The sequence below is a fragment of the Colobus angolensis genome, unplaced genomic scaffold (assembly GCF_000951035.1).
Source record: "Colobus angolensis palliatus isolate OR3802 unplaced genomic scaffold, Cang.pa_1.0 Scaffold4, whole genome shotgun sequence".
Taxonomy (NCBI): Eukaryota; Metazoa; Chordata; class Mammalia; order Primates; family Cercopithecidae; genus Colobus; species Colobus angolensis.
In genome coordinates this window covers 14,982,754-14,997,918 of record NW_012117376.1, presented here as the reverse complement: position 1 = coordinate 14,997,918, position 15,165 = coordinate 14,982,754, and the positions used below count along the sequence as shown (strand labels likewise).

General features: G+C 56.4%; 1 protein-coding gene across 1 annotated transcript in view; it reads right to left on the bottom strand.

The window, feature by feature from the left end:
• UBXN11 (UBX domain protein 11) overlaps nt 1–15,165 on the bottom strand; it is a 26,712-nt gene that overhangs the window by 1,669 nt on the left and 9,878 nt on the right. Inside the window, exons 6-13 of the mRNA XM_011955597.1 lie at nt 14,366–14,478; nt 13,842–13,896; nt 13,336–13,412; nt 10,310–10,436; nt 2,477–2,691; nt 2,118–2,195; nt 1,023–1,143; nt 801–904 (exon numbers count right to left, since the gene is read on the bottom strand). Coding sequence (XP_011810987.1) covers nt 801–904; nt 1,023–1,143; nt 2,118–2,195; nt 2,477–2,691; nt 10,310–10,436; nt 13,336–13,412; nt 13,842–13,896; nt 14,366–14,478 — 890 coding nt within the window. The remainder of the gene's footprint in view (nt 1–800; nt 905–1,022; nt 1,144–2,117; nt 2,196–2,476; nt 2,692–10,309; nt 10,437–13,335; nt 13,413–13,841; nt 13,897–14,365; nt 14,479–15,165) is intronic.

Sequence of the window (15,165 nt, the reverse complement as noted above, 5' to 3'; positions counted from 1 at the left end):
AAAAAAAAAAAAAAAAAGAAGTGGTGACACATTTGGGCAATTGCCAGCATTATGTGTGGCTGAAGCTGGGGCTCAATTAGACTGGAAGGAATAGGTTGGTGTGAGGAGGGGCCTGGCAATATAGGACGGGCCTTGAGTGCCAGCATAAGGAACATGGCTTTATCTCAAGAACCACTGGAAGATATCAACAGGGAAGGCAGCCTGGAGGATGGTCAGCAGGGGCAGGAGTGGCAGTGGGAGGCTGTCGTCTGGGAGAGATACTCTGGACCCTAGACTAGGGTGGTGGGTGGCAGGATCGGGAGAAGGGATGCATCTGGGAGAAGTTCTGGGGGTGGACAGACCAGACAGGACTTAGCAATGTGTGGGTGAGGGAGACAGAGGAGGCCTGAGAAACTAAGGTTTGGTGCCTTTCACATGTGGACACCTAGGAAGAGAAGCAGGATAGGGAGCGAGGAGACAGAATGATGAGGGCCAAGAGAGTCTGAGGTAACCACGAAGGGAGTACCTAGTACTGAGCTGGATATTTTGGCCTAGACCTTGATGGGGTGGCCTGGGCCTTGGGCTCACCCCTGGCCTGGACTGACTTTAGCCCTCTTACAGCCAACCCACCTGCTTTCTAGGGCCCAGCCAGTGCCCTCACCAGCCTCACAGTTTCCAGGAGACAGTGGAGCAACAGCTCTGAGGGACTCATCAGGTGCCTCAAGCTTGAGCCTCCAGACAAGACACTGTTCTGGCAGGCTGGACCAGGGCTGGTGCTCAAGTTCCCCCAAGAGGGCTGGGGGAGTTAGGGTTGGCCTCACCTGCAAGGTGTCCCTGATGGGGCCCTGGATGTCAATCACCTCGCCTTGCTGGATCACAAACTTGGGGAGCCTGTTCAGAAATTTCTCAGCAGTCATCCTGGAGCCTGCAGGGATAGCATTGGGAACTGGGGCCCAGGAAGGACTATGAATGGTGATGGAGCCCCCCTGCAGTTTGTTCTGCAGTCCCCCGGCCCCCTGGCTCAACCTGGAGGCCAAACTCACCTGGGTGCTCCTCCGCCCTGTCCCAGGCCTTGTGCATCCGCTGCCGGCCCACCACACGGCCCTCGCCTGGGAAGGGGTCCAGCCCATCCTCCAGGTAGACCTGATTGCGCAAGTCACTTACCTGGCAAGAAAGAAGGGCGACAGCAACGGGCCCAACTCTTCAGCCCTTGGCCCCACTTTCAGCCCTATTTGCCTAAACACAGGCCAAGGGTATGGTCTAATGCAACCCCCATTTTACATATGAGGAAACTCAGGCCTCAAGAGAGCCACAGTTCATACTGCTGTCATCTTCCTCGGCCCTGCTGCTCCTGCAAGCACCCCATCCAGGCCAGCTGAAGCTGCAGTACTGACACCCTCCTTGGAGACCCCCCTCTCAGGAGCCTACCGTGAAGGCAGAGTGTGAGGGGGTCAGGAGAGGACGAAGCCCCTGCCTTTTTCCAGTCTGCAGCACAAACTGCATCATCGTACATGGAACCTCACTTGCCTCATCAAGGCATGCTCCGAGGCCCCCATTGTGGCACAAATGCCTTAAACACCCCCAGTCATGACTCATGCTGTTTCCTGAGCCCTGGTAACACATGCTCCCTCCCTGACACGCCCTCAGTGCGGCACTAACCCACCACCCTCTGGAACACGCAGCCTCACGGGCTCCGGTGGTGGCACCTACCCATGGGCCAGCTCTACCTTATGTCCTTGAGTCCCAACATCTGTCCCCTCTGTTTTGCATGTGGCTCACAGCACTGCCTCCCACCCTACCCAGATAGCTTCAGGAGACTTGGGGGATAGCCGGGTCACTTCTGCAGGAACCCCAGGTTGTCAAGGTGTCCTGAAAGTTGGGGAGGACTTAGGAGGCAGTGGCCCTGCAGCCGAGGCTGTCTCCAGGGTGCCAGCAGAGGGCGCTGCCTGCTGCTCTGTTTCAGTCCTCTCTGCTCCCTTCCCAGCCCGGCTTCAGGCTTATCCTCCTGGAGGGCATCAAACTGGGGTCCCCCAGGGGGCGCAGTGGCTTTCCCTCAGAATGGGAGGTGCCTGGGGAAGCTGTGTATCCTCACTCCCTCCAAAATCCCCAAAGGTGTGGTTTGAGGAGCAGCTCATCACCTTAAAGGGGACCCCATTGGGGTACAGTCGCTGGAGCTCTGAGGGAAAGAAGCCATCCAATATGTCTCGGAGGCAGCGCTGCAAGGGGAGAGGAAAAGTGAGCGGGTGGCCTGGGCCTTGGACCCACCCTGCCCTGCCACTAGTCTGGATGGCAGGCCCTAGATCCAGGGTCACCCAGTGCTGCACTCTGGAAGCATTCAGAGTCCCAGGCCTTGGCAGGGGGGAGCTCTGCAAGTCGTGTGTGGGCCTGGGTGCCCCATGGAGGGCAGGCTGGACCTGGGGTGAACTGACTCCATCATCCCCAACTAACAGTGGGCAGCAGGGGCATTAGAACACCAACCCCCCAACACCGCTCCTACCTGTGTGGAGGGATCGTAGAAGGGCTGGAAGGGCCCATCGAACATCATGATGCCATTCCGGTAGAGCTTCAGTGGGATGGGCTTGAGGGTACGCAGCCATGCCCCGCCGGGCACTGGTGTCACCTGGGTGTCACCCTCTACCACCAGCTCACTAAGATCCTGCAGGCTGGCCAGCAGCCTGTCAAAGTCCACCTCAGGGGGCGCCAATGAGTCCCCTGGCAAAGAGGACAGACACCTATGAGCCGCCTCCTGGCTGCCGTGTCCCTAGCACCCCTAGTCTCTGTGGCTCCCTCCCAAGCTGGGCAGTGGTCTTAGTGTCTCCTCAACTGACTCCCTGGGGAAAAGGAAGGCCAACACTAGATAGTAACAGCAGCTGTCTTCCTAAGAGCCAGCTTGGAACACACACCCTGTCCATGTTCGCTACTGTGCCCAACTGCACCTTGCACACATGGTCCTTATGCCAACCCTGAGGCTTGAGGCAGGGGTATTTTTGTTTATTTGAGACGGAGTTTCACTCTTGTTGCCCAGGCTGGAGTGCAATGGCACAATCTTGGATCACCGCAACCTCCCCTCCCAGGTTCAAGTGATTCTCCTGTCTCAGCCTCCCAAGTAGCTGGGATTACATGTGCATGCCACCACACCCGGCTAATTTTTGTATTTTTAGTAGAGATGGGGTTTCATCATATTGGTCAGGCTGGTCTGGAACTCCTGACCTCAGGTGATCAGCCCGCCTCGGCCTCCCAAAGTGCTGGGATTACAGGCATGAGCCACCACGCCAGGCTGAGGCAGGGGTTATTTAGCTCCATTTTACACATAAGGAAACAGGCCCACTGAGATGAAAAATGACTTGTCCCAAGCCAATTGGTGAGAGGAGGAACTGGGAAGGGAGTCGGGGCTGCCTCTCAAGTCTGTTTCCCCCACCCATCTCAGGAGAGGGAGGTCAGAAGAGGGACAGATGGCTCTTAGGGAGGATGTAGGGACAGCTGCTGGCCAGAACAGATATGGAACAGACCGTAGGTTGTGCAACTATTTCTGGGTCACAGACCCCTTTGAGAAGCTGAGAAAGCTCTGGCCTCCTCTTCTGGAAAATGTGTGGCGCATACAGCTGTGCACTGGCTTCGGGGGACAATATGGAGTGGTGGGGCCAGCCATGACGGATAACAGAGCAGAAAGGTGGAGGACAGGTAGATGCTGGCTGGGGACAGACCAGGGGCCTGTTCTGTCATTTTAATGGGACCTGGCCCCCAAGTAAGTCATCTGTTAGGGTGTGCCCTACAACACACCAGTAACTTTCGGGGCCTCGGAGAGGCTGTTTTTCAACAGGACAGGCAGGCTGCGGCAGGATGTGGGTCAGGGCTCTGGGGACCCAATTCCTTTCCTCTCAGTGGTGCAGTGGCTGTACCAGGGAGGTGCAGATGTGTTTCCTGTTTCTTTTGCAGCAGGTCAGATGGCAGGCCCCAGCTGGCCTTCTCCTCTCCCCTACACTTCCTACCGTTGAAGGGGCTATACCTGCCCCCACCTCCTCCTGGGGTTCCCCCACAGTCCCTGAGATTCCCTGGAAAAACTCACCTAACAGAATGATACCAAGACATTATTTTCTTTTAACAACTACTTTAAATACAAATAGGCAAGCCTAAAAACAATAGCAGAATAGATAATCTCATACAATGCCTGCCTCAACCCTCTTTTTTTTTTTTTTTCCGAGACAGGGTCTCCCTCTGTCACCCAAGCTGGGTACAGCAGCACAGTGATGACTCACTGCACCCGCAACCTTCCAGGTTCAACGGATCCTCCCACCTCAGCCTCCCAAGTAGCTGGGACCACAGGCAGCATCACCACACTCTGCTAATTAAAAAAAAATTTTGTTTTAGAGACTGGGTCTCGCTGTGTTGCCAGGGCTCTGTCTTCTTTATAGATGGGGAAAGTGAGGCCCAGAAAGGTCAGATGACATGGCCTGATCAGACCAGACAGAGCCGGGAAGAGCACCAAATACACCAACTCCTAATTCAGTGTTCCTGTCACCTCCCAGGGCCAGGGGTTTTTCAGGCTGATGAACATGGGGGGTCGACATGGGATGGGGCCAGACCAGGGAGGATGCCGAGAAACGACAAAAGGCGAGAGAGAAGCTTGCCAAGAAAACAGCCCTGGCTTAAAGAAGTAAAAGCAGGTGGGCTAGGCAGATGCTGGATATCACAGAGTGGAGATGAGACCAGGGGCCAGGAAGAAGGAACCACAGCTCTGGGCAAACCAGCACTGAGAGAATGAGACAGGAAGAGCTATCACAGCAGGGCCTTGTGAAGTCAGTGAGCCCCACCACCACCCCACAAGGGTTCAACTGAGGCCTGACCCGTGGATGGAGAGAGGTGCAGTTGGGGAGTCACACAGCGGGAGGAAGGTCAGAGGGCAAGTCCCAGGTCTACCCTGAGCTAGCAGCAGAACTCAAATGGAAAGGCACTTCCTCTTTGAGCCACAGCTGTCCTTTCTGTGCAATGGGGAGATGATAAGAACCCTGTGCTGCCTGCAAGATCCAGCTGGTGAACCTATATAAATGACGGCCCTGTGCCAAATGCCAGGAGGCAGGCATCACCGTTCCTGTTTTACAGATAAGGAAATTGGGCCTTGTGAGGTGTCACACCCCAGATCATGCAGCTTGCAGGGCCCAAGTGACTCAGCCTCAGTGATCTCATAAGCTGCCTCTCAATATTGGTTCTTGGGAGGCTGCTTACTGGGGTCCCTTTCCCAAGGAGGGTGGCAATGCTGGGAGATCACCTCTGAGGCCTCGTCCAACTTTGAGAGCCCACGAGCGTATTAAAATGAGGAGAAGGGAGGTCAAGTCCAAGCTCTTTGGCTCAACGCCCAAGACCCTTACTTAGCACCCAGCCTCGCCTCAACATGCCCCTCGCCTTGCGCTCTGGTGGGCACTGCAGGGCACTTCCGAGCTCTGTAACCCTGGGCCTCTATGGGCCTCAGCTTCCTCTTCTGTACAATGAGGACAATAAAAGTTGCCACACTTCACAGGGCTGCTGTGAGGCTTGGAGGAAGTGTTTGGCAGATGGTGGCTGTTGTTGTCCCTAGCACCGCCTACTCATCGCTGGGCTCAAGCTGTGCCCACTCACCCCCACCTCCTCCAAGAAGCCTTGCTAGGAGCCCCCCCAACCTGCCTCGAGGCTGCATGCCTAGAGCCCTTGCGCCCACTCCCTTGGCCCTCGTCACAGGCTGCTGCTTTCTGCTTGCTTGTTTGCCTTCCAGCCATGCTGGGTACCCCTTGAGCTCAGGAGCACTGAGCCCTGGGCCTGGCCCAGAGTGACTGGGCCACTAGAAGCACGGCTGGATCCTGCTGTCTAGCAATGTCTGAGCACCCGTGCTCTGCTAGACCCTGCCAATCATGGCGATGCCCACGCCCAGGGTCCTGCCATCCTCAGGCTCAGACTCAAGTGAAGAAGACAGGGCGGCAAACGGTGACAATGGCATGTGTCAGTTTCACTGTGGGGGCTGTGGAGCCCAGAAGAGGGCCAGGCCCTGCCATGTTCAGTGGCAAGGTGGCAGCCCCTCACTGCACAAGTGCCCACGGCACCCCGGCAGCTCACGCGGTGCCGCCCTCCATGTGCCTGCCCTTGACCCTCAGGCAGACAGCTGCAACGGGAAGTGGAACCGCTATTACCACACACCTGCAAGCCGAGCCCCGCTCTGGGGACTTTACTGCAGTCACTCTGCTCCGCAGAGGAGCCAATGCAGGAAAGGAGGCCCTGTGGGTCTGGCCACTGCCAGAGCACTCAACCAGCCTGTGGCCTGGCAGGACCTGAACTCAGGTCCTGCACCACCCTGTCCCCACCTCATCCTGTGCAGATAATTGTCCCAATGTGCTCTGATCATCCAAGCGTGGGCACACGGGCATCACAGTCAATCACATGCAGCTACACACACCTTGCCCATGTGCCAAGCACTGGGACATGCATGACAACAGCTAGGTGACAGTGGCATCCATTCCGTGGCCCTAGAAGCCCATCAGCACGACTGAGGAGGAAATGAACTCAGAGGGGGTCAGCAATCTGCCCATCTGGGGTCCGACCCGACCTGAACCCTGCCTCAGCCAGAGCCCTCCCCAGAGCAGCAGCACAGCCCACACAGGGCAGTCAGTTTGCTGGCAGAGGCTGGATTTGCCCTGAGCTTCAGAGGAGAGGGAAGCAGGCAAGGCGCTCTGTGGGGACAGAGCAGGAGCAAAGGCTGGAGGCAGAAGGGCAGGTGGGGAGGGGTCAAGCCGGTGGCTACGGGGATTGAAGGGCAGGCCCAGGGGCAAGTCATGCAGGCTGCGGCGTCAGAGGGTCTCCAACCCAGACTCAGGAGTGTGGGGCTTGAGAGGAAGGAGGGAGGCGTGCGGGGTGCTGGCAGGGAGAGGTGGAGCCATGGAGGGAGGCAGGGACTGACTGGGGTAGGGGAAGTGGGGATCTCAGAGGGGGATGGGAGGGTGAGGATTCTCAGGGGAACAGGGAAGAAGTGAGGAGCTCAGAGATGCAGAGGGTTGGAGTGGGGGGAGTGAGAACCTCAGAGCTGACCAGAGCTCTCAGCCCCGAGGCCCAACACCTGGCCCCAGTGGCGTGTGACTAGAGCAGGACTGTCCCTTTCATGTCTCCGCGGACCCTGAAGCACCTGGCACAGCATCCTCTGTGACGCTGGCAGAGAGAGGGGAGAGTGAGTGATCCAGCCTGAGGCCAAGCCCCTTCATGGCCCCACCAGCCCTCCTCCCTAAGAGTCTCAGGCTCCAGAAAGTTTGATCATCCCCCCCGGCTCGGTACAGACAGACCTGGCTCACCCTCCACAGGCCTCCACCCCAGCGCCTGTAGGAGCTTCTCCAACAGAGGGAGAGCAGAGCAATCAGCCGAGCATCAGGCCAGCCGGGGCCGAGCTGTGAGCCTGAGGCTCCTGGGCAGGAGCAGGTTGGCACCTGGGGAGAGAGGAATGGGGACGCAGGAGAGAGATGTCCCAGGAACAGAAGCTGCTAGCGATGAAAAATGGCATTCATCTGGCAGAAAGCGCCGAATCAAGGCCCCTCCCATGCTGAAAAAATAAAAAAACAAAAGAAGGAAGAGAACGCACGGAGGGGCCACATATGTGGCCAGGGCCTCCAAGATGGAGGGCAGGGTTTTTCACAAGTTATTTTGACTTGAGGCACTCAGCGCACAACCAACCAAACAGGGCAGACTAGGAATCCACACAGCCAGGTCCAGAAACCAGCCATCTGGAAAGGAGCAAGGAGGCCCCCCTGGCCAGGAGGAAGGCTGCCCTGCAACAAGATGGCAGGCCTACCTGAAGCCTGTGCCCAGTCTGCCAGGCAGGGTCCAGGGTGCGGCACTTGTCAGCCTCTGGCCTAGACCCAGGATAGACATTTTTAAAGCACCTGCAGCCACCTGATAGGGCCTCACCTCTCACTCATGCCAGGGTTCCTCGAGAACTCTCCCCAGGACACCCCTATAATGTGCAGCATCATAGGGGCCGCACAGCCCCCAGCTTTGCTGTGTCCCAAATGGACTCGGCATCTTTCCCACAGCTGTGCTCCCTCGGGTCATCCCTGACTGCTCCAGTCCTCTCCCTCACATAAAGACACCAAGGCCACGGATTCTACCTAAATCTCTCCTCTGCCCATCCCTTCTCACCATCCCCACCCTCAAGCTGGGCATCATCTCATCTTCTGCCTCAGTGACCAACTGTCTTCCAGTGGGCTGTCAGCCTTAAGTCTTGCCCCTCTTCTCTGAATAATGAGTCCACAGACTCCTTAAGTGCCTCCCTTTACCCATCTGTGAAATAGAGTAACTCCTGGCCCCTGTCAAGGCTACGAAGATGCTGGCAGGGCACAGTGGCTCACAACTGTAATCCCAGCACTTTGGGAGGCTGAGGCAGGAGGATCACTGGCATCCAGGAGTTCAAGACCAACCTTGGGAACATAGCGAGACCTCGTCTCTACAAAAAATAAAGAAAATCAGCTGGGTGTGGTGGCACATGCCTGCGGTCCCAGCTACTCAGACAGCTGAGGTGGGAGGATCACTTGAGGCCAGGAGGTTGAGGCTGCAGTGAGCCATGATTGTGCCACTATACTCAGCCTAGGCAAAAGTGAGACCCTGCCTCAAAAAAAAAAAAAAAAAAAAAATTAAATTAAAAAAGAAAAAGAAAAAAAAAAAAAAAATTGCTTTGAAAGCTAGCTGCAAATGGCTGGGCACGGTGGCTCACGCCTGTAATCCCAGCACTTTGGGAGGCTGAAGCAGGAAGATCACGAGGTCAGGAGTTCAAAACCAGCCTGATCAACATGGTGAAATGCTGTCTCTACTAAAAATACAAAAATTAGCTGGGCGTGGTGGTGGGTGCCTATAATCCCAGCTACTCAGGAGGATAGCTTGAACCCAAGAAGCAGAGGTTGCAGTGAGCCAAGATTGTGCCACTGCACTCCAGCCTGGGCAACAGAGCGAGAATCCATCTCAAAAAAAAAAAAAAAAAGAAAGAAAGAAAGAAAGCAAGCTGCAAATGGCACAAAAATGGGAAGTGATGTTTTTTTCAAAACAGGCAGTGAGGGCGTTGCACCCTGAGATTTGGGAGGATCCGGCCAGAGCCCAGGCCTAAACAGGAGGCAGGATTCTCATGTTTGGAGTCTGGGTTTTTACCTAGCAGGAAACAGGAAACCAAGAAGGTGCCATCATCTTCCACATGGGCCTCTTGGAAGCTGTGCTCCTGTGACCACCCCCGCCCTCAGACTTTGGAAACAACAATGGCTGCGAGCGAGGCCAGAGCTAGGCACTCTGCGTTTAACTCATTTGCTCCTGGTAACTCCCAGGGAAGGAAAACACTCCTGTTTTGTTGATGAAGTGAATAGAGGTCACCTGCCCAAGTCACACCAAGGGATAGGAGGTGGGATCAAGTTGAGGGCGCAGGCGTGCCTGACTCTAGAGCCTAGAGAATCAACTTTTGGGTGACAATTCCCATTCTTTGAAGAGAATAGGCCTGGTTTTCAGAAATGGCCAGTTCTATGGACCCAAATCTGTGGGTCTACAGGAGGGGACTGTGGGAGGAATCCCTCTAGATATTAGCAGTCAAGTTAAAAATAAGACATGGTGGGCCGGGCGTGGTGGCTCTAGCCTATAATCCCAGCACTTTGGGAGGCCGGCAGATCAAGACGACAGGAGTTAGAGACCAGCCTGGCCAACAGTAGAAACCCCGTCTCTACTAAAAATACAAAAATTAGCTGGGTGTGGTGGCGCACACCTGTAATCCTAGCTACTCAGGAGGTTGAGGCAGAAGAATTGCTTGAACCCGGGAGGCAGAGGTTGCAGTGAGCCAAGATCATGACACTGCACTCCAGTCTGGGTGACAGAGCAAGACTCCATCTCAAAAAAATAAAAGACACATTGCGGGCCCACAGAACCAGGTGGGTTCCAAGGGCCATAAGTGAACCTGGAGAGGGAGGCCAAGCCTGAGAATTTGGGAGCAGCTTCTGGAACAGAAGGATTGTTTTTTAAACAGCAACAGCTTCTAGATTGGTGGCATTTTGTAGACTATGTAACCAGAGGCAAATGAGGCTTTGCTACCTCTTGTATCTCTCGGTCTCTGACAGATGAGCAAGAGGGAGCAGAGGGGGGACCGGGGAGAAGCAGGCCAGCAGGTTAAGTGGTCAGTGATGGAGGCCAAGGCCACTCCCACATTGTGTTAGGGTCAAGGTGTGGGCTCTCAGGGCGACTCAGGTCAGGGGCCCAGGTATGAATGAGATGAGCCTCTGGGGAGCTGCCGGCCAGCAGCAAACTGTTGGAGAATTCCTTTTGAAGAGGGCCTGGGGCAGACACCCTGCTCTACCTGGCTTCCAGAACTTCTTGGCTGTCATCCAGTCCCTCTTGCCATTCTCTGAGACTGTCTTGCTCTCTGAGTCCTCCTGGTCCATGGGCTCGCCCACCCACTGCAGGCCATAGTCACTGAGGAACCGCTGTGGGAAAGAAGGGGGAGACGCAGGGGCACCGTCAGCTCAGCCCCGTCCCAGGGAAAGAGCGTCGTCCCAAAGCCCGGCCTCAGTCTGCAGGCAATGGGGCCCCCAGAGCTGACCCGACAGACGGATGAGTGGGGGGATCTTGCCACTTCCTGGCTGTGACCTTGGAAAGCTGCTTCAGCCCCTAGAGCCTGAGACGACTCCTCTAATAAAATGGAGATGACAGTTCCTGCCACCTAAGCTTGTGAGGAGGGCTCAAGTAAGCTCACTCCCGCCAGTGCCCGGCCCACATGAGGGCTTGGTAAGGTCGGCCTCCTTGCTGCAGGAACCATGTGGCCTGGCCCAAGTGTGAGGAGGAGGCAGGGCTGAGGGATGTGAACCATGTGCCAGCCTCCCTAGGGCTTGGCCACATGTCCCCTCTGCCACAGGAAATTTCTGGACTGTCTACACATCCACACCCCCACTTCTTTTCTCAAGCCACTCTAACCTGGCTCCATCGCCATACCTCTCTGAAACTGCTCAAGGTGCTGCCCCCACCAACCTACCCGCTGCCAAGCGCACGGGCACGTTTCTGTCTTTATCTTTCACCATCTGCTAGTTTTCCTCCCATCTCCTGGGCTGTTCCTTTCCAGTTTCCTTCACCATTTCCCCTTCCGATCCAGCACCAACTCGTGAGGGCCCAGCTCCATCCACACGCTCTCCCAAACATATACAACAGAACCCAAATTTGGGGGCCGGGCGCGGTGGCTCAAGACTGTAATCCCAGTACTTTGGGAGGCCGAGACGGGCGGATCACGAGGTCAGGAGATCGAGACCATCCTGGCTAACACGGTGAAACCCCGTCTCTACTAAAAATACAAAAAACTAGCCGGGCGAGGTGGCGGGCGCCTGTAGTCCCAGCTACTCCGGAGGCTGAGGCAGGAGAATGGCGTAAACCCGGGAGGCGGAGCTTGCAGTGAGCTGAGATCCGGCCACTGCACTCCAGCTCGGGCGACAGAGCAAGACTCCTGTCTCAAAAAAAAAAAAAAAAAAAAAAAAAAAGAACCCAAATTTGTATTTATGCAGATTTCACCCAAGCTCCAGACTCACATTTCCAACCGTCTACACTTGGATGTCTAAAGGTCATGGCTCCCGCCTCCCTTTCAGACCTCTCCCCGCACCAGCTTTTCCTGTCTCTGGAAATGGCACCCCCTCCCCCTGGGAATCCTCTGTGGCCCATTCCTCCAGGATGACCCACAAGGCCTGTGGTGTCCCCTCCAATGCAGCCTGGAACCCATCTGCTGGGCTCCATCTGCTGCCACCACCCTAGTTCAAGCCACCATCATCTTTCTCCTGGACAATCCAGGGGCGGCGCCTGCCTCCCCCTGTCCTCTCCTCACCCGCACCACCCACCCCCACATAGCAGGGTGGTCTTTTTGTCACGCCACCTCTCAAACTGAAGCCTTCCAATGGCTTCCCATTTTTTTAGGACAGGATCCAGTTAGCACCACGGGCGGCTCCAATGTGATGAGGCCCCTACGACCTCTTCTCTCTTCCCGCTCTTCTCCTTTCTCCACACAGCCACCGACCACAAGCCAAGTTATGTGGTGGGAAGTGGTACCTTTCCCCTCTAAACCTGGATCCTCTTACCCCATCCCCTCCTCATTCACCAGACATCATGCCCAATGTCACTCCCACAGGTGGTCCCCCAACTTGCCTCTGTGGTGTCACCCATCTCATCAAGTCACAGCACTCTCTGTACTTGTGTACCTGTGTATTCGTTTGTTCCCCTCCCCACAGACTGGCAGCCTCATGCAGGCAGGGACCATGTCTGTCTTGGTCATGCTCTGCCCCAGGCCTGCCCCAGGCAGATCCTCCAGATGAGGCTGTTAAATGAATGATGTGGTAACTGTGTGGCTGAGATGCCTGCAAGGGCAGTCATGCCCCTGCCCCGAGCCTCTGGCGCAGCCCTCACCGCCTGTGGCTACTGCTCAGGGACAACCCCAGGTATGAACAGCCTGGAAAGGGAAGGGCTCTCAGCTGCACCTGGAGGTTTGCTGCCAAGGTTTTAAATTAGATTGGGACTTTGGAATCCAATTCTGTGTGGAGAGGGAGAGAGGCTGAATCCCAGGAAGAACTTCTGGCAGGGCCCATGCGTGCCTGGGCCCCTTCCCTGTGCCTGGTGTCCCTCTAGTTCCCTTGCTGTTTGAATGGCTATGTGAGTGGGGGAAAGAAAGGTGACTGGGGTCACTGAGTCCCCAGTGAGCAGAAGTCACAGCCAGAGGCAGCAAATAGCTTCACCAATTCAGTGCTAGGTCCTGGGTGCACAGTGACAAACAGGAGGAAACTGCTTCCTCCTTCGTGGAGTTCAGAATCCCACAAGGGAAGAGAGATGAGGCACTGAGAAAGCATGGGATGGAAAACCCACCTAGGAGGCCCGGGAGATATGACTGAGGCCAGTGGAACTGGCCTGGGGGAGGTGGGGAAACATTTCAGTAGAGGGAACAGCAACAGCACCGCCCAACGCCCTGAGTTGGGAAGCAGCTCCATGTGGTCAAAGACCCGGAGGAAGGGCCTCATGGCTGGAGGGGAGAGTGGTTCAAGATAACATGAAGAGGCACGCAGAGGCCGTGGCAAGGACTGTGCAATTCAGTCCAGTGGGAGCCATGAGGTCTGCTAAGCAGGGGAGAGGCACGTTCAGAGGGCCCAAATGCAGGGGTGTGCCCCAACCCCAGACACCTCCCTGGCTTTTTAAATTCTGGGCCAGTCCTGGGTAGGGAAATGCAGGGCAGGGTCCCTGGCTGGGATGTGATGAGGAGAGGCCCAGAGAGGTGGGCTCGGACCGAGTTCCTGAGGAGCATGCCATGCAGAGCTGGGGACTGCTGGCTGCCTGCATCCCCTGGGGCCCCACCTCTCTCACCTCCATCTCCCTGACCTGCCGCTGCAGCTGCAGGCACAACGTCTCCAGTTCCTCCTGCCGCTGCAGGGTTGCCTCAGCTTCAGGGAAAGACAGGGACAGGCTTCAGCTGCTCCAGCAAGACACTGCCAGGTCACCTCTGCCCTGAGGGTCATCTGGAGAAGCTGTTCTGGGGATCCCCCAAGAACTGCTTCTTGGCTCCCCCACCTCTCTGGCCTCTCCCCTGACCCTGTGGCTGTGCCTTGATGGGCTCTAGGAGGCTGCCACTCCCCTCAGAGCCTCCTGTCCTGCACACTTCAGATGGGACTCAGTTGCAGGAGGGCACGGAGTGACTCCAGCCCTGTCCTGGACACGCTGCAGCCCCTCTGTGGGCTCAGTTGTCCAGACCCCACCAAGCAGTCAGCCTGATGCTCTTCATGCAAGAAGCCATTGTCCAAGCTTCCAGGAGCCCCAGGCCCAGGGGAGGTGCCTGACTGGGGGCGCAGGTCAGCCCTCCAAGAACCTCCTACCTGCGTGTGGCTGGAGGGTCTGCACCAGGTCCTCCAGGGCTGCTATCTTCTGATCCTGTAGCATAAGACACAGGGTGAGCACAGGGCCTGTGGTTCCCAGAGCCCTGCCCAGATGGGAAGCTCCAGAGCTTTGCCTACGTTGGACGCTGGGGAACAGCAAGCCCTGGCCCCCCTTTGGCACGGCCACTTCTCCTGGACCTCAGATAACCCTCGCAGTTCCTCTGAGGTGGGGAGAGGCACGGCCCACACCTGAGGACCCCCGCATCTGAGGGTGCCGCGCTCTGCTCAGCAGTCCACTGTGTCACCCAGTCCAGGGTCTACTGGGTCTTGCTCAGCTGAGGGGAAGAACCCCCAGCCTCTCGGCTCAGGTCACAGGGACCTAGATCAGGCCCAGGCCGCACCTGGTCCTCAAACTGGGCAGGTCAGTCGGGGAGATGGTTCTAGAATCACCCGCCCTAGTCCAACTCCTGGCCTCCCCAGCCCAGTCCCTCCACCTCTCAGACTGGCCCCTGGCCCTCTCCCACCTGGGGCCCCACCTTGGACAGGATCTCATCAGTCTGGGCCTTCACCTGCTGCTCCAGGTCCCACAACTTTCTCGTCATGGAGGCCATCAGCTCCGAGTCATGGGACGCAGGGACTGCCAAGCACATAAAGTCTTTAGAGCCCAAGACCTAGAGCTGAGGATGAATTGTCAGGGTGGAGGGAGGAGGACAGGGGGCCCAGGAATGGAAATGAAGGTACTGACAGCAGCTCCCACTGGCATCACAGGAACTGTTCTAAACACTTCATGTAGATCAACCCCTGTAATCCTTGAAACACCCAGGAGGTAAATGAACTGTTTAGGAAAGTGAGACACAGAAGGATCGAGTAATTTGTCCAACATACACAAGGACGTGGTGTAACATATGGGCCACATCACCCTGAAGCATTGCCAAAACTTTCACCCTCAATCTAATCAAACCTCCAAATCTAGTGTCCAGTGGTAGCAAAACGGCAGATAGAGGAGTGAGGCAAATACCCCATGGGCAAACTGCCAGATCAAGTCAGAATGCAGGGAGTTGTAGAAAACAGTAGCCAGGGCCGGGCACGCGGTGGCTCATGCCTATAATCCCAGCACTTTGGGAGGCCGAGGCGGGAGAATCACCTGAGGTCAAGAGTTCAAGACCAGCCTGACCAACATGGAGAAACCCCGTCTCTACTAAAAAGTACAAAATTAGCCGGGCATGGTGACACATGCCTTGTAATCCCAGCTACTCGGGAGGCTGAGGCAGGAGAATCACTTGAACCTGGGAGGTGGAGGTTGCAGTGAGCCGAGATCACACCA